Raw genomic sequence first — 25,802 nt, forward strand, 5'->3', positions numbered from 1 at the left:
ATTCTTTGTATGTATATTTCCTGTGTATGGTTGTGGGTATTAAGTGCAGCAAGCAAGCAGTGGTTTTGCTAGTGGGTTTTATATGCCCAGGCTTGGTGCTTTCTTTGAGATGGGCTTCATTCAAGTACCGTATTAAAATCACTGTCACACATACCCGCTTATACATGCTTTACATTTACGCACACAATATCTTTGGGTGCTGAGTGAAGGAACAGATGTTTTCAGAGTATCAGGAAAAGAAACGTTGAGTTTAGCGATGTAGTTTGCACCAAACTGCTACCATATACTCACAGTGCTGGGGTTGTTGGGTTAGTACATTTCATAGAGTTTTCTTCCTCTTGTTTTTATTAAGAAAGAAATCCAAGGGATAGGCCGGTTCTTAGTTGGTATATGGGCATACCGATTTCTGTAGTGGCTTCTTGGGTTGCAGAGCGCACCCCCAGATGTTTGGAAGTGGTCCTGTTTACTGATAAATTCATATTTGTGGAAATCTGTTCCCAGAGTTTTGATTGATAAGCTTTGCTTTTGTGAGGTTTTTTTTCCCCAACATGCCCTTGACTGACAGTTACAATGCAGTGATATTAGTTTGCATGCATTGGTAGTTGTCATGTTGAGCAAGCTATTGGCAAGCTTTCTGCTCGCTAAGAAGAACCTTTTCGTACAAAGATATACCTAGAATTGGGATATATATTAGAAAACAGGTCTATTTGGTAGACTTCTACAAGTGCTCAGGCACATTTTTAGGCAAGCTTAATCAGTTCTTTGTAGCCATTTAATAAAATTTAATGCCATAGATCTACAAACTCCTATCATTGCTGGTGCATTTTGTTTGTGTAGTCTTTAATTCGTGAAAACAAATCAGTTCTGCAACAAATGATTGAGTGTGAAGGTAAGTATTTGATACTCTTGGCTAATCTATAATCCAGATGTTTTGATATCATATTAAACGGGAGAAATTAGGTAGGTACTGTATATGCCATATATTTCGCAGGGTTGTTATTTTCGTTAATATAGAGTCAGGTGCTATTCGCCAATGCAACAATGTGTGAAAATAACCACTAAAGCTGATCCTGACATGAATGCGATGTGCACACCGTATACATTTTTCCATTTTTATTCCAAGATCACAAATTTAATGACTGGCAAAATTGTCAGGAAGTCCCGATTCTGTGAAAAATTAGACTCCCAAAATATATGGTGTTACAATACCTCAACTTCAAGATGAATTCATCGTGTAGAAAGTAATCATATGCAATGCTACATAAAATGACAGGTTTGGAAAGAGCAAGATTTGTTTTCATTATGAAAACAAACTCATTAATGTAGGATGAAACAGAGATCTAAATTTTACGTCGTGATATTGCTCTGCACACAATACAGCCATGAGTATGGGAAAGACTTTGATTTCTCATTTTGAGCAGTGGATACAGAAGCAGAAGATAAAATTCGTTCACATATTATATGTAAGAATAGACGTTGCTGCTTAGATCGATCAATTTTTGGATTTTGATTAAATCTGATGAAGGTATCGTGTGATTCAGATTTTTGTTTATAATGTTCATTTTTAGGTCTGCATTGAAGTGAAGATCAAAGCATTTACCTATGTGCATGTGGAAAATGCACCCGTGTTTGTGTGTTTGTTTGTGTGTGTGTGTGTGTGTGTGTGTGTGTGTGTGTGTATGGGTGTGGGTGTGGGTGGGTGGGTGAGAAAGAGAGAGAGGGAAATACAATTGTAGATGATATGAATGCCTTACAGACATGTAGTGCAATAGAAGATATGGGATAGGAGTGACTTTACAGTGCAGTGACCTGCCTTATCTTGAAAGTCACTTCTGGAGTTTAAGTCACAGCACTTATACAGGCCTCCCTGTTCTCTTATACCCCTGACTCGGATTATTCTCAAATCAATGTATGGACTGGTAGTTTTTTGGGAATCACAACGTATTCCAGTCACTCTGCAGAACTCAAGACGAAACACTGAGCTGTGGGTGCCCATATTCAAATCATTACTCCTACATTTCACATGCTCAAGTTACATCTTAGGTGCACTTCACTACATCATGTGTAGTCACAGCGGCGAAACATTCTTATCTACACCAGATTGTATTGAGTTGGTCTCCTGAAGATGTAGATTTTTTTTTTTTTAAAGTTGACTAGATTGATAGGTTACTAGTCAACCTGACTTTGTTGCCTATGTATGGGAAATACCGGTACAAAGTATTCCATTGCAGTCTTTTGTATACAAATGTATTATGTCTGGATTACCAGTATGTGTATGTCACAATAAATCCATGCTGTTTTATCTCTCTTACTTTTTTTTTTTAAAGTTTACATTGAATGTGTATTGGCACTATTTCTATTGTATTGCCCATCTTTTTATTCACTCTCTTATTTCTGTGGTATTCATTCCTCCTGCATTTCTTTCAAACAATGGTGTTTTTTTTTTTCCTCCTGATGTCGGGGTCTGATTAATGCATGCTGAGTTTAAGACTAGTTTTTCCACAATTTTTAAGGCTGCTGCACTACTCTTGCTGCATGCTGTCACTGAATATCCATGAAGCTAGTCTTGTTTTCAGTCATCTTTTGCATTTGTTTTTTTTTCTTTCATATTTTGCCCATTTTCTTTATTCTTTTGGTTGCCTTTTCACTACCAGTTAGACCAGCACCCAAATAAATGTGTTGAATATCATCTAGAACTCAACATGAAATAATTCATTATACATTTGTTGCCATTCAATATGATATGGAGCATAGTTTTGACTGGATTATATGGGATTCATATAACACAAAATTTGAATAATGCTCCGGTATTATTCGGCGAAATCTTTGCACCACATATTCCAATAGAAACATGAAAAATCATCATGCTTGTACATGTAGTATAGTAAATGCAATATAGATGGCCCCATTTAACACCTAGTCAGTTTAGCAATGGCCACTTTAACGTAAACTATTTGATATCACACATAGCCTTGTACTGAAATTCTATCACATTCTCCCTCTTTTAATATGATGAGACAGATATTCTAAGATTACAAATCTTTTTGTGGGAAAACATAAAATATGTTGTTTTGAGTTGCTGTCATGATAGACTTGAAGACTATGGTGAAGGTATCCATGAAAAGCTAAAGTCTGCTTTACCAAATTATAATATTTACTGTTCAAATAAACATTTACACCTGTACTTATTTAGTATTTGATATGACTATCTAGGGTTGGTATATTCTGGGTAGTATGTACTGGGATCCAATTTGTCTGTTTATCGTGCAGTATGCAGTGTATATATAATCTGATTTCAGCTGGTGACATTAGTAAGTATAATTTGTACCCACAAGCATTAGGCAATGGTAAAGTATACATCATCATCTCAGCTATAATACAACTCTGTAATTTTCCAGCTTGCTTTGAATGTGCACTTTTTTGTTTTTTTGTTTTGTTATTTTTCAAATGTGCATAATGCATGTTGACAAATGGAAGTCATAAATTATGAATACTCTTATTGGAAAAGAATTACACAGATAGCTGAATGTAGCAACATGTTTTGTACTCAAATGCATCATTTGGTGACTTTCATTGAGGTGTGTTGGGTGGGAGATAATTGATTCACTTTGCTAATCATATACCATGGGTTAACATGCATTCAACATTAGATGCACTCCATAAAATACTTTGCAATTTAACAGGGTGTTGGTCTACATTTATACATGTAGAATCTCTTCCTTGTTATTATATCATGTATAAATATAGGTCACTGGTAGCCAACACTTTGTCACAGTTGCTCATGTCCAACTCATTTCCATGCTTTGTTGTGCGATACTTAACAAATGTATTATCTGTCTGTTGTGTTGTGTATACAGTGTTCATATTACTGTGTTATTGTAGTGAAGCTGAAGTTACACCCTCTTTGCAATCGACTTTGCAATCTAGGTAGCTGTGTATGTGGTTTTTTTTTTTCTTATTTTGCTTCTCATTTCATTGTGAATTCCATGTGTGATTAAAAAGTTGGAAGACATTTCTAATTGATTGCTGAATTAGTAATCAAGAGAACACATGAAAAAAGATAACTAATAAACTACAAGACATCGTAAACATTAGCATGCAATGACGGAATTTCTTTTCTCTCTAGAATAACCACATCTTTGTGGCATCTTCAGATTACATTTGGGTACAATTCTATGAAATATGAATTGGAATTTATTGTGTATAAGTGTTGTCTTTGAGAGTACACAAACAAAGATCCAAATGTATGGTACTTGGTAGTGTGCCAATACTTCTATTATCTTGTTTGTGTTCCTTTGAAGTTGTGTGTTTATATGTGTATATATAATACGTGTGAGTGCGAGCGAGAGTATATTTCCTCTTTCTGATCATATGTTTAATAATTTTTACCACTTTTAATGATATGTCACTGCAGTTGCATCAGTTGTGCTCAGGTAGGAAAGAAATGAGGTTTTCTTGTCATCAAGTCAAGTGGTGTATATATGTTTGGAATTAATTCCTGATTTGCCGAGTTCAACCTCTTTTGACAATATACCATTTACAAATAGTGTAGCACTTGTTGTTTATCGCTGAAATAGCCCACCGATTCTGGCAAAGTAAAAGAACGTTTGTGGTAAACAGCTGTCGTTTAGTCACTATTACTTTTAATTAATGTACATGCAAAACCCAGCTACATTTTGTACTTTCTACTTGATAAGTATAGTAAATTTGCAAATTGGGGGAGGAAGCGTTCTCTTACAATTTTATTTCACAGGACCAAAAATATCTAAAAATTCTTAGAAATATATATGTACATACAAACATGATTTTTTTTTCCCCAGAATGTAATTTGATAATCATGCTATCAGAAAAAAAAAGCTAACATGAAAATGGATGCAAGGTATAACATTGCTAGAAACCTCAAAGATAATTTAATTGGAAAATCTTAATAGGCTCTGTCTTCCTGTGTACAAGAACCAGTTTCTAAATCCCACCATATTTTAGGCCCATCAGTTATAAAATGCTTTGTGCCATTCTCCTCAAAACCAAATACTGTATTGTTTCATCTATACGACCGCATGAGTGTTTCATATTTGCCAAATAAAGAGTGTAATGCAGTGCCCAGGAATAACTTGGAATGACTGATTTCCTAGTGTTAAGTTGATTAGGCTTTCAGAAAAGAATGTGCATCGAAAACAGTTATTGTAATATTTCTCTCTCAGAAAAGAAGAAGAAAAAAAGACAACCTGTTATTTAAAAAATGGTCTCTTGTCATAATAGTCCTAAGGTGACCAGAATAGGTGAATTACATATTTGATCAATTTCTATGAAGTACTAGATATTTCAAACTTGACACCATTTTGTTATAAGATGTGTGGTTGAATATACATACTGGTATTTCTTTTTAAAAACTAACCAAAATTGCAGTGAATAAAAGGACCTCAGTCGGAGCATAAGGCTTAAGAGATAAAAGCATGTCAAGATTCCGAGTTGTTCCTGCTAGCCCTGTCAGTGCGTTACACGTGTGGCACTCTTTGCATACATGTATGTTGTGAGTAGGAAGAGACCTTTGCCTGAACGATGATGCTTTAAATGGCCTCAGGTTCCACCCTGCTATTTTCTACTCTGTGCTTTGCTGGCTTGCTGTGAATCTTTCACGTCCTTTAATATCCCACCACCCTTCCCCTTACCTCTCCCACACCCCCTTGGCTCCTCCTACACCCCCTTGGCTCCTCCTACACCCCCTTGGCTCCTCCTACATTCCCTTGGCTCCTCCCACACCCCTTGGCTCCTCCCACATCCCCTTGGCTCCTCCCACATTCCCTTGGCTATGCTGCAAGTCGTACTCGGTATGGCGTTCTTTGGCCTAATGCAAGTGTGCATTCATTCCTAACACACGTCTGTTCTTCATGTGTGTTGCGTGTGTTTGGACTGTCCATCTACAACTATGATTTCTCTTTCTTTCCTGGTCCAGCAAAAAAAAAATTGAAAATAAAAATAAAAAAAGAATTTGTATCTCCATCTGTGTTTATTTTTTGTTTAACTGTTGTCATTCTATGTAGAGCTATGTGTGTTACTTTTGTTGTTGTTGTCCTTTGATTTGTTTTAATGATCGCTAAAAAAAAAGAAATACATTTCTAATTGTGTCCCATGTTTCTTTTTCTATAATATGACATGCTTTCACATAGATCTGGAAAGAGGAAAAAGAGTAAAAAACACAGGTATTGCTCGTGTGCACAAAAAGTCTATTGCTGTGCTTATATTGTCCATTCACTCATCACCGTTAAGTCTGATGAAATGCTATGCAAATCCTGGGTACTGTGATGACTTTGACAATTTAGTTTCTGTTGTGTACATGCATTCAGTATGGAAAGATCAGAGTTGGTTCAAGTGACCACTTACACAACATGGGTGCCTGGGGGTTTGAATTTCAGTTTTGTTTTTTTTATTCTTTACTTCCCAGTATCCCCTTAACCCTTACCACCCCCCCCCCCCCAAAAAAAAAAAGAAGAAAAAAAAAACATGACATAAACAGGGATATAAGAGGGAAATCAAATATTTGGTTTGATTTAACTCCCGGTTCTCAACCTAGTTCAGTGTTTTGTTATTTAGCAGGGCTGTGTTAATTCAGGAAAATTACATTAGCTCATGCAGGTAAAAAGTGGTTGGAGTTTAAACTGTCTATCCCCACTAAGGTGTTTGTTTAGGTGAAGCGGGGCATGATTCCATGAAAAATGAAAATAGAAAATGAAGGAATGTTTTCATCCCACCTCTTGCGCCACCCCCAAAAAAAAAACTTTGTGAGGGATGTACTACAAACTGCACATCCACACATCCGCACACTCATACACACACACACACACACACACACACACACACACACACACACACACACACACACAACAACAACAAGCGAAAGAAACTGAATGATAAAGCAAGAGTGTATAAGGCACCATCCACCAAGAAAGGGAAATGTGGGAGGCTTTAGTCTGGCACCTGAATGCTATAAACAAACAACACACCTCTCTGGTCACTCTTTATAGTCGTTTTACATTTTTCCGCAAGCACATCTAAGATGCATGTACTATTCTAGGATGTGTTGCATGGAGGGTGCCATTTATATGTCTATTTCATAGTGTTTGAAATCGATCTTTAATCATAACATAATAATTATCTGTTATTTTGTGTTAATACTCAGTCCAGTGAACTGGATGTGCCAAAAAGAAAAAAAAATTATAAGATTACCTACACATTGAATCAATGAAACATCAACATATCTGGGGGGCATTTTAGCAAGCGTTGTGTTTGATATTTTTTTCTGACAAAATTGCTCTCAGCCAATCAGATGCAAGGATTTCAGTAGCTTAAAACAGTTTGTCAGAAGAAATATATGACAAAACGCTTGATGAAACACCCCCCCCCCCAAACCAATCTACAGATATCTCAGATAAGCTGGGTGGTTGTCTTAGAATTTTTGTTGTTGTTGTTGATGGGATTATGCATGGGATTAATTTTTCATACATCCACATGTATATATATAAGTTCTGAAAAATCATGTTATTGTCATTTCATTGAGGAGGAATTATTTCTAGTCAGACTTCAAGTTACTGGGGTAAAGACCTGTTAGTAGCTAGTTTTTAGAGGAACATACATGTAGCTAGGCAGGTGTTTACAATGGCTTTAACTAGCTTGTAGTCTTTTACAACAATGTGTAAAGGATGACTATGCAGCAACTAAAGTTCTTTGATGTGCTATGACAATGTCTGGGAATGCTGTAGTTGCCATTTTGCGGTGGAAAAACAAATATTTCATGAATCGAAATGATGCAGAGTTAAAACTTTTGGTAAGCGAACAAGGAAAAAAAAAGAAATTGGTCTCTGTCTGTGTAATTCATATGCTCTGGTGGCATTGTGCTTCTAAAGAAACCCCTCAGATATCCAAACACAGACAACAACAAAAAGCTGCATTTTGCTCTGCCATTTCATAATTCTTCGCTGTGTGCAATCATACATATATTTTGATCCATTTTTGGGGGAATTATTTTCCAATGTTAATGCATTCCATTGCAGTTTTAATAGTTTCTAATGTGTCATTCCATGTGTTATGCCAACATCAGTTGAATTGAATGCGGTGCAAAGGCAAACAAATAAGCGTAGTGTACCAGCTGAAATGCAGATTTTTGCACGAAAACCACGATCAGAGTCTTATTCACGTGTTACCACTTTAATCTTGCATGTCAAACCTACCCGCACACACGCATCTGTAGCTCTATACATTAGAATGCCACACACAAAGTAAGAGTCATCCAAAAAAAAAAAAAAATACTCACGCAAGCCGACTTTTCTTTTTTCATTTTCGAATGCTAAAAGCAGCGTAAACCATTTTAAAAAGTAGGCAGTAGGCAGTCATATTGGTACATAGACGCTTTTAAAGAGCTGGAAAATTTTCTGCTGCCACGGAAGGAGTACTCATCTTTAAATCGTAGAAATTCTTTCAATTCCTCGTGATCTGTCCTCTCAATAACGTTCCTCCATACCTTACAACATAGCTCCAGTTTCTGTCATCTCATATACTGAATGATATTTTCAAGATGACTTCAAATATCAAAAGTACATTTTCAGCTTTTTCATTATGAGAGTTGATTGTGTGGTAGGATAGAGGATCCTTTTTGAAAGATACCAAGATGATTCTGGCTCAGGATAAATTCATACGTAATTATATAATTGAAAGACTAGATTAAGTGATGCTAGATATCCATCTTGAAACTTGGGAAATGGTGCCTACTACTAGGGTATGGGAACGTTAACAACATGTTAGGCACCAAACGTAAAAAGTGGTTTATCTAGAAATTTGTTTTAGAAATATTGAAATTTAAAAATGTTGTTCCGGAAGTTGTAGTAATTTAATAATTGTATAATTCAGGAGTTACAGCAACCTCCATCTCATTTCAAAACAAGATTTAAGCTCTAACCTTTGCAGTACCTTCAGCCTGGGAAACGAGACTAACCCTGAGCCATGATCCATGGTAGCTATGCTAATACAAAACATAGCACAGGAAACCTTAGCCTATTAGATAAAGGCTGATTATTTTATTGTTGTGCCAGACATGTTTGTACTGCCAAGTACTTCAGACACATTTACTCAGAATCAAACATCAGCTGGAATAAATGTCTGTTGAGACTGTGCATTTCACAATTTGAATTGGTAAATGGCACATGGCCTCACTGCTGTGAACATTCTGAACTTCATCGCAGCTGTCTTAGATTCCACTCCAGTTGCTTCAAATGTAGTTTAATTGTAGTGTTTTTATATTTTTGTTTTGTGTGGCTTTTTTTTTCTCATCTGTGTGTCACAGCTCATCATCAGCGCTAACCCATTACTGAAGGCTGACTGGATTTCTGTAATTCAAGCTCAAAACTCAGCTAGGACCATGACTTCTACACCTTTCATGCAAACACTTTGTAGCACGGTTCAAAAACTATCAGAAAACTCTGCTCTTGTACAGATGATATTTACCTTAATTTTGTATGTAACTATTTTTGTTCACTTTCCTTTTGTCCCTTCTGCCACATTGGTATGTAGGAAAGAAAAGAAGAGTAGTCATAAAAGGTGAGTGATGCTTTTATAGATAGCAGATCAAAGTGTGATGTGATATCAGTGGCAACATGGCTGACATTTGTTGATTTATTTGTGGGGAATAGTGGTATGTGGTGGTTTATGCAATATTAGCCTGTTGAGGATGAGTCCCGAGTATACTCGTGCAAGTGTCTATGGGAAATGCGTGTTGCAGCAAAATCAAACCGTCCTCAACAGGTTAATGTAGTCATGGCACATCTCAAATGTTTTGATGGTAAGTTCTGATAAGTATGAATTTATGTATAAGAATATTGATTAGTGTGAAAAAAACCCCCAGGTATTGTCTATTTTGAATGCTGACAGTAATTTTATGGTCAACATAGAAACTGTGTGTGTGTGTGTGTGTGTGTGTGTGTGTGTGTGTAAAAAATAATGGTCTCATTCACGAAAGGGGGGAGGAGAGGAATGGGAGAACTTACTGCAGTGTAGTCTGGCAGGCTATTTACTAGGTTTGTTTCTATTTAATTGCTGGACAAAGTGTTTCTTCTAGTGTAACTTTGCAATTGCCTCAGACATTCAAGAAAAATGGAGGAAATTTTATGGGATGCTTTGGATTCCCATTGCCTTGTACATATGAGTTAGATGTCGCTAGAACTCAGTATATGATTTCCTGATGTGCAATTTTTATATTAATTGCAGTATGGTCATAAAAACTAACATAGTTTGCAAGGAGACTACTGCCTTTATGGATATACAAAAGGCATGTCTTTCTGTAATATGAGGTCATTCTTCAATTATACATCTTATTCAGATTTGTGGCACAATGCAGTCAGTGGCGGATCCAGAGGGGGGCGCACTGGGCGCGCGCCCCCTCTTTATTATTTTTTTAAACAAAAGAAATAATAAGAAAAAATTGGGAGGCGCGTGCACCCCCTTTTAATTTTGTAAAGGCACCTCCCCTTTACGGAATTCGTGGATCCGCCCTTGCAATGTGATATTTTCACAGAGTAGTGTCATTTATTGAATTGCTCTCTATGACTAAATTCCGTCGATACTATGGTGAGTGAAATGTTGACTGTGCAAAGTGTATTGGGCCTACAAACGTGTAGCACCTAGTGTGCTCAGGTCACGTGAATTGGAAGGAAATTAAAGGTGCATAGTCCCGGTAGTGTAGAGGGCGCTGTTGATGATCCTGCCGATCACCGTTAGCATTGATACGAAGATTACCGAAGTTGAGCTGTCATCAAGAGTAAAGTGCGTAGGTGTTGCTAAGTAACGTTGCCTTCGATGTCTTCTCTGCGCATTGCGCAGTCTGTAGTAATGCCAGGATGCGTGCACATGTGCTTCTTATTATGACATCAAAAAAGAAGTTTGCTGAAGTTGTCATCCCCCTCAGCCAAATCATGAGCCGAACTGTGATCGGACCACTGACTACAGTGAATCGGACTTCTTCGGACTCTGGGAAGTGGGCCACAGCGTAAGCGCCAAAGAGGAGTCGATAGCATAGGTCTCTATAGGAAACTTGCGCCGTGCGCCCGCGTACGCATTTGACTAAAACACCGGGACCATGCACCTTTAAAAGTGATTCAAAGCAGTGTAGTGCTTTAGATGCTGATTGGCACAAGAAAACCCCATAGCACTGTGCATCTCTGTCCATAGTACCTGGCACAAAAAGGGTCAAGCAACTCTAAGAAAATAATAGTAATTTGTCAAATTGATTACTGTCAAGAAGGAAATGTCTGTGCTTGGCCTGATAAGATGAATTTCGCTCGTTTTAAATCCTGTGGAATCAAAATATGAAGTAGTGTTGAAACGAGCGACAATATTTGTGTGTTTTTCATTTTTGCGCTTGTTTCATATCACAGGAAGTGTTTGAAGATTTCCACTTTCATGGTTATAATGGAAATCCCCTTGTTTTGAAACATGTTAACTAGCAACAGCAAGAAAAAAAAATGATTACCATAGTGCAATTTTTCTTGCTGCCCCTCCATTGCCATGATCACAGTAGCAGCAGGGACAAGTCAGAGAAGCATCATAGCAGCAAGCGCAGCCACCGCCACCGCACCAGGGATGACAGTGACTCTGACTCGGGGGGAGAGTCTGCTGGGTGAGCAAGGACTTCCTTGAATCTTACTGACTTCAAATTGTCTGACTGTTTCTTCTTTCTTCTTCATCTTCTTCTTGATACTTCTGGGGAGAAACATCCATGGAAATTGTTTCAGTTCATGCCATTCTTGATTTACGGTTAAGAGGAAGGCTGCGTCCTGAAACCTTGCTGGTGAAAAAGCAGTATGGGATGTGTTGTGAATCGTAAGCCATGTCTGTGAATGCTGCTACAGTCACTGTCTTAAGTTAAGTGGTTTCCTTCTTTGTTCATGCCTGACTGAAGTCGGCCTTGGTTAGAAAAGTGTTGCTCGCTTGTTTTAGCCATTGTTTTAGTCACATGCCCCTGGGTGCATTTGTACAAGCAAAAGAAAAATTCATTTTCATAAGCTTTGGTTTGTTTTCATTTTTTTTTTTGGGGGGGGTAGTTTGAGTTTGATTGAGATTTTAGTGTCAGTTTTTCCTTGAGATAAAAGGAAAAATTATGAATACACAAAGATCAATTTCACATTTCACAAGCAAATTATAGGTATTATAGATGAAGAAAGAACAAATTGGAATTACTGATGTATGTCAAAATGAAAAAAAAAAGGAAGGTGACCTATGGGTCTGGAGATCCAAGAATAGTCAGATCTAAGTTCTGATTTGCAGCAAGGATGTAGCATTTACCTATGAGTAGTCATCAATATTGACACTAAGTGAAATTGCTTCATTCTCAGGTCTTCACCGGAGAGGAGTCGGCGCTCCCACCACTCGCGCTCCCCAGAGTCCAAGCGCCACCACAAGAAGGACGAGAGCTCCCGGTCCAGCAAGAAGAGTGGAAGCAGGCGGTCCTACTCCCACGACTCGGACAGGTCCAGGAGCTATTCCAGGTCCCCGGAGAGGCGCTCACATCGGCACTCGAGATCAAGGAGCAGGAATAGGTGAGTTTTCCCTGTGATACTGTAATTGCTCGGTAACAAGGTAAATTATTCATATGGTAGTCTAAAATGAAAATTTCAACCTTCTCATAGGAGTGCTCTTCAAAATTTTCATAGTGATGAATTTAACATGATAAAATGTATTTACAATATTCTAGTAGATCACCCCGTTTCACCATTCCACTTTCAATGTAGTAATAAAGCATCATTGCGTCGGTTGAGAATGAGAATGGCATTTAGTTGCCTCGAACACTATTGGTTTAGTAGCAACTTAACGCCCTTTTCACTCTCAACCGAAGATTTCTAGAATCAAGAAAAATGAAAAGATATTATTCAAACTATAACTATGTGTTTATTAATTAAGTACCAGTATGTGCATAAACTATGTTACTCAAGGAAAGCCTGTTTAAAATATTATCAAATATGAAGCAGCCATATAGACTGTGCTGCCTGGACTGCAGTGCAAATAATGGAACTAGCCTATAATTGTTTGAATCCCAGTCATATACAGTAGACGTGAGGAGGGATGTTAACTGCTACTGTAAACATCTTTTCCTCGTGAAACATACTAGGTCCCGCAGTTACTCCAAGGAGAGGCGACGGTCCCGTTCCCGTTCCCTGAGCTACTCCCCCTATCAGCGCCGCCAGTCCCGCAGCAAGAGCCCCAGCTCCAAGACCAAGGAGAAGAACTTCTCGCCGATCCGCAAGAGGCGTGACTCGCCCAGCTTCCTGGACCGCCGGAGAATCACCAGGTTAGTGGTCCAAGACCCGCGTCGGGGTCCCAGATGAAGGTCTGATCCAATGCCTTTGGGCATCCAGGACCACGTTGCATTCTCTCCTCAGTCATGATGTAGTGATGTTTAGCTGGGTGTGCACTCAAGCAAGGGTTGTTGAGAAGTGGATGGCGTGATGCCTTTCAGACAATAGAATTTGAATTATTTCTTAGATCTTGTTAAACCGACTGAGCTGAAGGTCATTCTCAGCACGTCATTGACTCAACAGAATAGCATGACAATCTTTATGAACTTAGTAGCCTATCATTTTGATATTTTGGGGGAACATACCAGTATTCTTTATTGAATTTGTATTCATTTTGGCAAAGGTGTGTTTAGCCAACAATGAAGGCAATCTCTTCCACATCACTTCAATTGAGTCATATGAAAGCTGTTGTGTGCATACCTAGCTACATTTTTTGCAAGAGTGCAGAATGAATGGTGTGATAAATCTATGATATGACATTACCAAATTTTATTACAGGAATGAATTAAGAAGTATAAGCAATTGTTATTGGTACTTTTAACAGTATTGTTTTGCAGTGGTATTGATCTTTGCTTGCAGTACACATACAATGATATTCAGCCCATCGATCTCAGCTGCGCAAAATCACAAGCCATTTTTAAAAATTACTAATCTAGCTATACTGTAGTATTTCAAAATATAAAACAACATAAGGTGGATGGATGATTTGAACAATTAGAGGTGATATTTAGCGACCCGACTGGAAAGTAAATTTGTCTGATACGATCAACGAGGCCCTGCAGACAGTTTATGGCTCTGTGCGGAGATGAGATCGTTGGGTTGAAGCCAGGACCAGCGCACCGAGTGTTACACTTGTGTTTTGCAGAGAACAGTGTTAGCGTCACCACAGTGTGAACACAACACACGAGTTTGTATTTGTGTAGTCTGTATGTGTGTGCGTGTGTGTATGTGTGTGTTTATAGATGCACCAGGTTTGAGAGTGATAATGCACCACAGTTTTTTAACAGCAGGATAATCTTTGGCAGACTTTGTGATAACATGTCACCGTATGTAAGGCCTTTGTAATGAACTTTGTGGATTTATCTCACTGAGGTTGTTAAATCAATTGCCTTGTCCAATGTTTGTGTATTGAATGTACCATGATGTAGATGTTAATGGCATGATTGTGTATGGTTATGATGCATGATGGCTGTCTGCTCATTGTCAAGTGTCTGTAAGTATTTTGTGATGTGTGTGGCAGTTAGCAATCTTGTTCCATGTTCGATAGGCTTACCTGTGATCTGTACCATGTGAAGAATCAGTAGATGTAGCTACGTGATATAGATCTAGGCATATGTATGTATATGAAAGCTTGTGATTGTTCTTTTATAATGTTGCTTGCTTGTGATAAGTCATGACAATTCCTTGGTTATTTCTTTTCCGCAGCATTTTACATTATTATTCAATGCATTCCAGTATCGATGTTTCAACTGATTATTCTCAGCATAGATGGACCAATTTTATGAGGTTGGATGAGGTCAGTTGGATAAAGTCATGCATCTATACAGAACTGCCAAAACTCCCAGATTTTGTGGGAGGTCCCCGTGAAAGCTCTTTCTCTTCATGCTCTGATAATTGGATATGAAAGCCTCCCATATTTGGGGATTAGTTTGCCCAATTGAGATAAACATAATGCACCTTGTATCTCTCTGATTGCTCTTCAGAATCTCCCTACAATGATTTAAAAAATGAATATTAGCAGGCCTGTCTGAGTATGTTATGAAATTTGTCCATTATTCTGCTGAGTTTTGTGATATATATACTGCAAGTAAGATATAAATATGTACCTGTGAGTGTGGTCAAGGTTTTGCCGAGAACTTTGTAAGCCCAGCATACGAGTGGTTTCGTTTGGGAGAGTTTTGTTCTTCGTCTCTCTTCTATCTCTCCCTGTCTCACACATACAAACACAAAACAAAATGAGAAACGGTAGAAGAATATAAAGAGAAAATTCAATCAGATTCCTCCACAGGTATAGTGATTTACAATGGTGTATGTTGTATGCTGGGTTACCCCTCTTCCCTTCTCTCCTGGCAAATAAACATTCTCCCTGTAGCAGTAGGAGATCGACTAGCAGAGATCGTGGCTACTACGACGACGACCGTCGACGCCGGCGCGACGACAGCAGGGATCGCAGCCGGTCTCGGTCGCGGTCACGGGACCGTGACCGCCACTACTACCGCCGATGAAACGTGAAGACATCGATCACCTTCCAAAAGTGTAGGGGATGCTTTAAAGTCTTTGTCTGTTTAAATCACCACTACTAACCATAGTTCATATTTTCTGTTGATTTTTTTGTTCTTTACCTCATCTCACAGGAATGCCAAAGAATGCTGCATTTACTGCCTGCAGAGTTCCTAGCTCTAACTTCAAAGAAAGTTGATTGCTTTTCCCCAAAGTTTGTGCTACTCAACAACCAGTTATGCTGACTAATGCAGCAAGGAATTAAAAATTTATAGATATGGTTTTGATCACAGAAATTCAGGAATTGATTCTGCTTTACAATCCAAAGTGATTCGACTTAAAAAATGAAAAGAGAGGACAGTGCGTATTTTGGTACATTGCAATTTATAAGTCACATAACTGAAGTTATCTGTTACACATTCCCAGCTGATAGATAGATGATTTGCAATGAATGTGTAGTACTGAAATCCTAGAGACATCACTTGGTTGTTTTGTAGCCCAAGCCTGGTTGTAAAAGCTCTGTCGCTAGAAGCAGAGCATCTTTGCTGCAGATTAACACTGCCTAACATTTCACCATGTTATACACACACATCTGTACTGGTTGAATAAGCAAAAGATGCCCTTTTTCTGTGGGCCTTATATCATTGTTCAAATGTTTCCTTGTTTATTTTGGAAACAAAAGCAATTCAGCGTGAAAGATCAAATTGAAGTGTGCAATCAAGATAAAAAAAGCACAAGATATCATATTCTACACACTATTTTTTCTCTGTTTTTGTTTCAATTTTATTGTTATGACAGTATACCGACATCGGTTTTGAAAAAAAAAGTGCATCTTTTGCTCCCTAAGTCACGTACATGAAGCAATATATACACACTAGATGATAGATCTTCCTTTCTATTGACCAGAGATTTCATCGCCAGCCACCACACACATATTCAATCTCCTTTATAGACCCCGTTTACAGTGCGGGGCTGGGCCGAGCCGCGGCCGGGCCGCGGCCGACCCAAGCCTCAATTGCGGGGCTGAGCCCCGCAATTTTGTCCGTTTACACTGCCGGGCTCGGCCGCGCTTTTAATTAAAACCTTTCAATATTTTGTCGTAGTGGCGCTCTGCTTGTAAACAAACGCAATTTGGTATAGTCTGGTTTTCAGACCCTTTGCCAACTGAATTCCGTTGCGACGAAGTCGCCGTTCGGGCAAAGGCCTTTGCCGAAGGAAAAATCCTTTGCAGGACAAAACCACCTTAAACTATACTAGTTTTCAATGTTGAGGGGGTTAATATCCTGAATAACGAAATAGTACGGGCAGAGGGTTTGGAAGCCAGACTAAAATTGGCCTCGCATTTGGCCCAGTTTGCGTTTACACCAAGAAAAGGCCGGGCTCGGCTGCCACGGCCAGCCGAGACCACCTCCAGAGCGAGGCCAAATGCGAGGCCAATTTTGGCCCCGCATTTGGCCTTTTGCGCGTTTACACTGAAGGGGGGCTAGGCCGAGCCGCGGTCGAGCCGCGGCCGAGCCTCGCACTGTAAACGGGGTCATAGATACAAGATTCATTCACAGATCAGATGATGCAATGAAGCATCCATGAACCCGTTCACATCTAGACATTACGTAGAACCGTGCCAAGGGGATTCCAGCTCGTTGGTCAAGATATTTCCATTGACAGCTGTTAGAGTTTGCACCTGCAAGTGGTAGGCAAAAGGGATACTAGTTGTGAGGGAATACTTTTGGTATAAGTGTGAGAATGTGAAAAGAATGTGCAGATGTACCCTTGCCCTCTCTTTCTCGTTATGCCCCACCCTTTTTCAGAAATGTTTTTAGCTCTTCATTGTCGTGTTCAGAGTGGTAACTGTTTAGTGGCAGTTTCGTCTTGTTCTTGGGTGGTGGGTTTTATATCAAAATTCAGTGTTCTCTTTGTAAGGTGGCATGATTTGTTTAAACCTGTCTAGCTGAGAAAAGGTAGTAACAAGGGGCATGCGGTCACAGAGCATTTAAGATCAGAGACAAATATACAGCCACATATCAGACGCCCTTCAAGCACTCATGTAGTCTTTTCTCTGTTGTCTTTCCTTGTGTTATGTGACATTGTGTCATTTCACACAATCTCAATGAGGTATGAACACTCTGATTTGCATGAATACACACACACACACATGTATGGACTTCACCCATCCATACCGATTCATAGACATTCATCTGACACTACCCCATGAATATGTCCACTTTTACATATAGTTAGAATCTTGAGTTGATTCTAGACACTTTGAGTTTTTACTTCTTCTTTTTTTCATGTATGTTACATGTCACATGCATTTTTAAAGTAGAGATTGCCCTGATGGCATGCTAACTAATCAAACTCATTTGCATGTGTTATGCATGATTTGATTGACAGGTATTAATAGCTGCTGCTGTATACTTTCAAGCTGATACTCTACCATACACTGTATTTCATTTTATCACCGGAATAAAGTGGGATAGACTGATGTGTGCATTGCATAGCTCACTGTCTTGTGGTAAAATTGTTGTGTTCTTTCTGACTTTCGAAATAGAACAAACACACATAATGCCAAATTTCTTTTTTGTTCATATATTACAAAGTACTGTCATTTCTTTTTTTCAATCAAGTGCTATACTGCTGTGTGAAAAAAAAAAGTTAAATCAAAATGGGTCAAGAGGTCACTGTTACTATTTCTTCATCCTTGCACTCTGCTTCTCGCATGATATCATTTGCAAAGAGGGAATTTGTCATCCTGTGTAGTGAGACATCATTTGTGACACTGCACCTCAAAACAAACAAAAAGTCGCCAGACATGAATTTTTAGTTAAGACCATATTTATACCCCCGCCAAACGAAGTTTGAAGGGGGTATATAGGAATCAGCGGACGGGCGGTCGGTCGGGCGGTCGGTCGGGCGGTCGGTGGGGAGGTCGGGCGGTCGGTCCGTTGCAAATCTTGCGTCGCGAACTACTTCCTCAGTTTTCAACCGATTCCCATAAAACTTGGCACAGATGTGTGCCTTGGGTTGTAGATGTGCAAGACGTATTTTTTGACAGTACCCAAAAGTATGTTGCCATGGTAATGGCATATTATGGGCAAAAATGGGTACAAATCTTGCGTCGCGAACTCCTCCCACAGTTTTTGATCAATTTTTATGAAATTAGGTACAGATGTTCATCTGAATATGTTAATGTGCAAGACACATATTTCCGCAGTGGCAAAAAGTGCGTTGCCATGGTAACGGCATGTTATTGGTAAAATATAGGGCAAAATGCTTCATGGCAAAACTGCTTCATCAGTGTTCTTCCAATTCTCATGGAATTCATATTGAATGTTTGTCTTAGGATATAGGTCAGCATGACACATTTCTTGACAGTGACAAAAAGTATGTTGCCATGGTAACAGCTCACATATTATGAGCCAAAATGATGGAAAATTTTGTGTTGCAAACTACTTCCTCAGTTTTTGCCCAATTTCCATGAAACTTGGTACAGATGTGTGCCTTTGGTTGTAGATGTGCAAGACGCATTTTTTGACAGTACCCGAAAGTACGTTGCCATGGTAACGGCGTATTAATGGCAGAAGATCAAGGAAAGATCTTGCGGATTTAACTACTTCGTCAGTTTTTTGACCAAAGCTTATGAAATGTTGTTTTGACCAAAGCTTATGAAATGTTGTTTGGCGGGGGTATAACCAGTCGCTGTAGCAACATTTCTAGTCTAAAAGAGGAGACTTTAAGCTTTAAAATGATGTACAAGTGTATAACTCAAATCAAATGGACTCTCCTAACCTATCTAAATATTGGAAAGAAAGCACAAACTCAGGAAAAGTGTGAACTGAGAAAAGAGGCTCTGAAGTACAGTGTCTATTCAAGCGCTTAATTTCTACCAAACCGTGCTGGCTGTGCGATAAATGGGACAAAAAACAGGAAGTAAACCACCAGAGTAACAACAATGAAGGGATTATCAGATTAAACTGAAATTAAGCATGCCTCATTAACACATTCTGTCCATATTTAATGCCAACTTTCAAAGCAGTAGCACTATCCTTTCAAAAGTTATTAGAGTTGAAAGTGAAGAGTGTGGACAAGGTTTTTCAGAAATGAAAAAGGGATTCTAAAGACACACCTAATCACACTATTCTACCAAAAATACCAGATAAACTGCTAAAAAAACACACTTTCCTGCCTGTTTTATGATATCAAATTTTAGCAGAATGTAGAAGAAAACCCACTCTTTCAGAAAATATGAAAAAGTCAAGTTCGGCTAGGTTGACCCATTTCACTTATTTTCAGTCCTCACACAAAATCAGTGTGTGTGACTTTATGTTCGTTTTGAGGTGCACGGTCACATTTGTAGCATGCTACACTTTATGTAAGACAATGTGTCTTTTGACCACGACAACGTCACACCGCAGAGGAGCTGGGTTGGTGAATTTGCCAGTGCACAGAAACCACTGCACAATGATTTGCCAAAAGCAAATCAACTAATGCTCCATTGTGCAATAGCCAGAAGGCTATCTACAGGGCTGAACTCTTTTATTCAAACTGAAGCTCTTAGTCTGTGCTCAAGGCCCTGTTGCTATCCGCTTTGACATCTCTCTTTCATTGTGATGTTGACCACACATTGCAATGCTTGGAAATTACCAAAATTACAGACTATGTACATTTGTTAGTCCACCCCTGGTAGCCATTTGCACAACATACACTTGGATGCATTAGATTGTACCCAAGAACAGCTGATTTCAAGATATCAATTTTGTTTTGTCATCATATGTGATTAATACAATAGATACATAAATAGATACTTGATAATGCCACAGGCATGGTCAAATGCACATTGTCTGAGCTGCCTACCTACCACAAAGTATTGTACATGCATGTTATTCTTTCATTAAAGTTCATCTGAGTTGAGCTTTGTTTGACAGCATTGTATTAGGACTGTGTCTCCCATTTTGCAGTGACTGCAGGGACGGATTTTTGTGGGATGCATATTATACATGATCTAAGTTTTAGCTTTGATTCCTAGTCTTCATCAAACTGTACTTCCATTCATTTGCCTTTTTTTCTGAAAAGGTATAAGAATTTCTCTAAAAGACAAGAAAACAGGTCTTTACCGGCATTTATCATCAGATTTTTGACATTGCTAAAATCCTAGTATGCTGATTAAGGGTGAAACTAATTACAGCTTTCGCAGGAAAGCCTTTGTCAGTATCATTTTGTCAGATGTCCGTCCATGCAGTGAGCAAGATGAAAGATGCAGGCTTACAAATCAGACATATTTCATCCGTGAAATGCGTCATCGGCATGTCGTGGCATAAATGTGATTTGCAATTTTCTGTACTTCATCGCAAGTTTTCCATTTTGATGTTGTGCTTGTGATGGTGGTTTGTAATTTACCTGCATGCTATTTTTGTTTATTCATGCTTTCATTTATAGTTTTGCATGTACATTTGCCCATATTTTACATGCATGATTTTGATTATATCCATCCAAAAAAAAAGAAGAAAGTTATTTGTTTGCATGCATGGTACATACCTTTCTGTTTATCTCCGCATGCTTGCATGTCAATGTCGTGTTTTGTAGATAGTGTAAGTACTCTTGTTGCTACAAGGATGTAGGTAACATGCTGTAGTAAATATCTCACAAAGCATGTCTGTACTACATTGCATGTTAACACCATGTTATATGACTGTCATCTAACTGCCGTTATCCGATATTGTTGATGCTCAAATGTGTATCTGTGTGTGGGTGTGTATGTTGTGTGTGTGTATGGAGCTTTGTTCTGTATGTTATATCAGTATGTGAGAAATTCTGCCAATGTCAATGTTTTGGGGTCATCTGGGTATTTCCTCTCCCTCGTGTATATGCATGTTTCTTAACACAGCATATCCCAAAATTAATGAAGCAAGTTCTCCTAACCAAATCCTTTTACGTAGTCAGTGGTGAAGAAAGATTAGACTGAAACTCCTACTTATTCACTGCCCTATTCTAAATTGATAAATGTGTGGCAAAAAGGAAAAAAAGAACTGAAAAAAAAAACCAAACGCTAACAAAACTAAAAATGATTTCTTTTGAATTAGGAGAGATTCCATCAATGTGACAACTCCTATTTCAATAACTTCACATCTTCTCAAGACTTATCTTTCCCTCATCTGCTATCATATTCCTGCTTTCTGTTCCACTTCTCTCGGTCCTACTTTAAAAGTGTCATCCTGTCCAAATGTCTTGATCTTGCCTCCTTTTGCCAATTTTGTGTTTCTCTGCATCATCTATTATGTCCGTTTGTCCATGTGTCCCGACTGTGTGTAGATGTATCGATGTGATACCAGTTTTGGTTTGTGTTGTGTTCACCATACCCTTATAGGTGTTTGAGTGTAACTTGTTATGAATAGGGCCAAGTCCCCATTGTCATGGTAACCCAGAAATCAGCATCATTGATTTGACTGTGAGTGTGAGTGATGGAGGAGCAAGGTTATGAAAGTTGATAGATTAATGCTGTTTTCTCACTGTTAAACAGCTGTTTAATACACATTTCTCCCACTCATCAGGCTCTGCAGAATGTGTGTTACACCTTCGTTGTTTCTTTTGCTGTTATTCAACTAACTCCATAACCTTTCACTCTGCAGCTAACTCTACACCATCAGCAGGCTACGTTTCACTGCCAATCAAAAATGTACTAATGCTTTACAGTGCGTTAGACACCATACTAATCTGCAATGAGTGTAACATCGCTAATGGCATTTCTTCAGTGCAGGTGGCTACCAAATAAAACGCTCACGTCATGTCTTGTTGTATGTGGGATGGTGACAGTATAACTCCACACCACGTGATTGCTATAAGTGCACTTTCAACAACCAATCAATTATGTACTGTATGTTTTGATACTTGGAGAACACATAGAGGAAGACTCTATCCTTGGCCAGTCATTTACCAACTTTGTGGAGCTCGCGTAATGCTTGCCATTGTAGCATGAAACATCAATGAAATGGTCTTGAAATTCATGATATACAACTGTAGTGCATATTCATGAACTTTTCAGGAAAGAACAAGTAATGGAAGCCCCCAAAGTTACCTTACCATAACATGCGTAAAGCATTTATGTATTAGATTTGCTGCTTCAACAAACATGTATAAGTTTGGGTTTGTATGTGTGTTTACATTGTTGTTTTTATCATAGAATGGGATTTTGACAATATTATTCTGACAATATTCTGGTGATTTTTACTTTAAAAAAAAAAATGTGTTTATCTTTTTTTTTTCGGGGATGGGGAGGATTTTGTTATCAATTTGGAAGATGAGTTAGGTGAAATTGAGCCAACTGACATGATTTTTGTGTTCTCTACGCAAAACACATTGTGTCTTCCCCCAGTGAATAAAATTGATCAAAGAAGCCTAGTACACTTGTCTTGGTCACCTTTTCATGAGGGATTGATTACTGCTGTGCCAGCAAGTCATACTGCACTGGGATATTAATGTGATACACAGCACTTTCTTAATTTTGTTCCATTTGGCTGTCGTGCTGTGTCCTTTTTCTTTCTTTTTTGGCTGTTGATTAACATAGGATAGAGAGCACTAGTCACATGGTTGAGTAGAGTGACTGCCTGTGAATCATGGGAACCAAGTGGGGAGCCTAACAGTGTTTGTCCAGAGTAAAACTCTGACCAGTGTTCGGCTCTGTGGAGTTTGGACATGTGTGTAACTCGTTACCTTACCCACTCTAAACTGCACCCACTGACTTTAATAGCTATAGCATTCTTAACGATTCCCAGGGAGCGGGCAGACAGACATTTAATGCTGGAGGAATTCTGACAGCTATGTGTCTGTGTGTCTGCCAGCCGTGCATTGAATTCAAATCATGATTGTCATTTATTACACATTTTGACTAAATCTGACTTGAGTCACCACGTAGCATAACATAGAGAGTGTTCATCCCTAATATCTCATCCGCTTACCTTATCAAGCAATCATTTGCCGTTAATTGATAACTTCATGCGACTCTTGTCTATATGCCTGCCCCCCTAGAACGCAAAAATGTGCATGTTTTCTTGACAGTATAAGCAACAGAAAGGACTAAACTCTTTTAAAGGATATTAGTTGGCATGAATTTTAGTTTGCATAAATTCAGGCTGCATGGATTTGAAATGCATAAATATGAAAATATTCTGAAAATATATTATATCTTATTAATTCAGATATTCAAATGGCATGTTCTTTCCCAAAGTAACAACTTATTATTATCATTTTTTTTTTGGGGGGGGGGGGGGGAGGGGTGGGGGTGGAGAGGGGAACATGCATGGTTTTTCACCATAAGTTTGAGAGCAATTTTGATTCAATGTGGTAGTTAGTACTGTTGAAGTTCAGTGTTGCTTTGGAGTGCGTGACAAAACCTGTGCACGAATTTCAGTGTAGACGTACACGTGTAGGGTGGCAGGCTCGGTGCAATGTGTGTGTGTCATTGCCGCAGTGCCATGACTTGTGTGTCTGACGTGGAAAGAGAGTGAGGCAACATTAACCGCTTTGTGTTTGCCGAATACTTACGCCCTTAATGCACCACTCATCCTACTTAACCATCAGTGACCTACAGAAGGTTGTTTGTTACTATCATTCATTTTTTGAAAGAAAGAAAGTGCTTACCTGAATTGTTCTTCTGTTCATTGTTTGAATGTTGATAATGTTCATCACAGATTTTCCACAAAGATGACTTTGTAGTGCTACATACAGTAGTTGAGACAAGTGATGGCATGGTTCATTAGCTCTGAATGAACAGTTTCCCTGTAGGCTTCTGTCGTAGAAAATGTTTAACATCATAGTGTTTTATACTAATGCTTCCCCCAAGCGTAGAAATGCTACCTGTCAGAATTTCTTGTGCTTGACAATCAACAAGATGTGCTTCCAGTCATCTGTGCCTGCCAATAGAAGTTTGTATTGGCTCTGAGAAAAGAAGCATTCAGTCAAGTGCATACAAATATATACCTCTGCATGAGAGACATGGCATCAAATTACTCCAAATAGACCCATAAGTACCCTTTGGTGTAGTGTTTGCTTTAGCAACGGCGTGGTATGGAATTCAGCTCAAAAACTTGAGATACACTAAAGCTTGATGAATATATTTTTAAGATCCAAATTGTTAACAAAGGAACACACATCTCTGTGACGAAATGTGGCATAGTTTTCCATTTTGAGTTATATTCCTGAGCTTGTTTCCACATTAACTTTTTATTTCACTCTGCTTTTCAGTTGAAAATGTGCCAGGTCAGTTTTTAAAATTAATTTTTATGCCTATATAGCACCAATCTTACAATGCCATCAACAAGCATAATCAAGGGATTTAACTCTTAAGAGTTAACAACTATTTATGAAATAGCAGAGGCCAAAAGTTATGCTTAGAGTAAATCCGTTTTCGTTAAGAATTTTGATGTACTTTATTATTAATTTTAGAGAGTAAGACAGTGGTGTCATCGAATTCTCTCAGAGCATTTCGCCATTTGTGCTGGCATTTATAGTCGGACTTGATTCCAGTGTAACCAATTTGTATGGATACTGAATCCTAACAGAAAAAATGATATGGAGCATTGTTATTTGGAGAGTGCTTGCCTCCCAAAAAAATTGCCAACATTTGTGCAGTTCATGCACTACTATTCTGGGGTCCAGTAGTCCTTCTAGATTTGTTTCGGTCCAGTTTTGCTTGTGAAACAATTTCCCCTGGCCATGGGGCAAGTGCCATACTTGTACATAGCCATTGTGACAATTGTTGTATGTGTGCATGTTTTGCATGCTGACGCTTTATCCTCTTTTGAATTGATCTCTTCCTCGGCAGTGCCCGCAAGTTGCCGGTCCCCTACGAGCGGCCCGGCGGCAGCCCAGCACACTCCGACAGCTCCTACAGTGACCACGAGAAGTCCTTCAGCAGGTCACGCTCCCGGTCACGCGACAAAGGGCACGACAGATCCCCGGGAGGGACATCTGCGCGGTGACGGGGCAGTTGTGATTGGTTAGAAACGACATTCCAGTAGGCATGCATAGAGAAAGGATTTACATATTGATATAAGATTTAATTGTTTCAGATGTATGTATATCATTTATATATTATATATGTATATACACCTGAAACATTTAAATCTTGTTTCCTGGAAAAGAGGCTAAGCTGCCTATAAGTCTTTTTTAGACAATGTGCAATCTAAATTATATTTGCTGGTTTGAAATATTGCATGGTTACACACACGTTAAAACAGCTACTTTTCGAGATAG

General features: G+C 38.8%; 1 protein-coding gene across 5 annotated transcripts in view; it reads left to right on the top strand.

Annotated features, from left to right (window-relative positions):
* LOC139728210 (uncharacterized) overlaps positions 1-25,585 on the top strand; it is a 41,524-nt gene extending 15,939 nt beyond the window's left edge. For 2 of the 5 annotated variants that reach the window (XM_071639170.1, XM_071639171.1), the window contains 6 exons: positions 9,562-9,588; positions 11,561-11,662; positions 12,378-12,581; positions 13,151-13,330; positions 15,430-15,593; positions 25,372-25,504. In XM_071639170.1, coding sequence (XP_071495271.1) covers positions 9,562-9,588; positions 11,561-11,662; positions 12,378-12,581; positions 13,151-13,330; positions 15,430-15,562 — 646 coding nt within the window. In that variant the 3' untranslated portion in view covers positions 15,563-15,593; positions 25,372-25,504. Of the gene's footprint in view, positions 1-9,561; positions 9,589-11,560; positions 11,663-12,377; positions 12,582-13,150; positions 13,331-15,429; positions 15,594-25,371 lie in introns of all 5 variants that reach the window. The other 3 variants (XM_071639172.1, XM_071639175.1, XM_071639174.1) reach the window with 3 other exon arrangements.
* The last annotated feature ends 217 nt before the right edge of the window (positions 25,586-25,802 follow it).

The sequence above is a fragment of the Diadema antillarum genome, unplaced genomic scaffold, assembly GCF_040938485.1.
Source record: "Diadema antillarum isolate AM-2024a unplaced genomic scaffold, OU_Dant_1.0 seq00000169_RagTag, whole genome shotgun sequence".
Classification (NCBI taxonomy): domain Eukaryota; kingdom Metazoa; phylum Echinodermata; class Echinoidea; order Diadematoida; family Diadematidae; genus Diadema; species Diadema antillarum.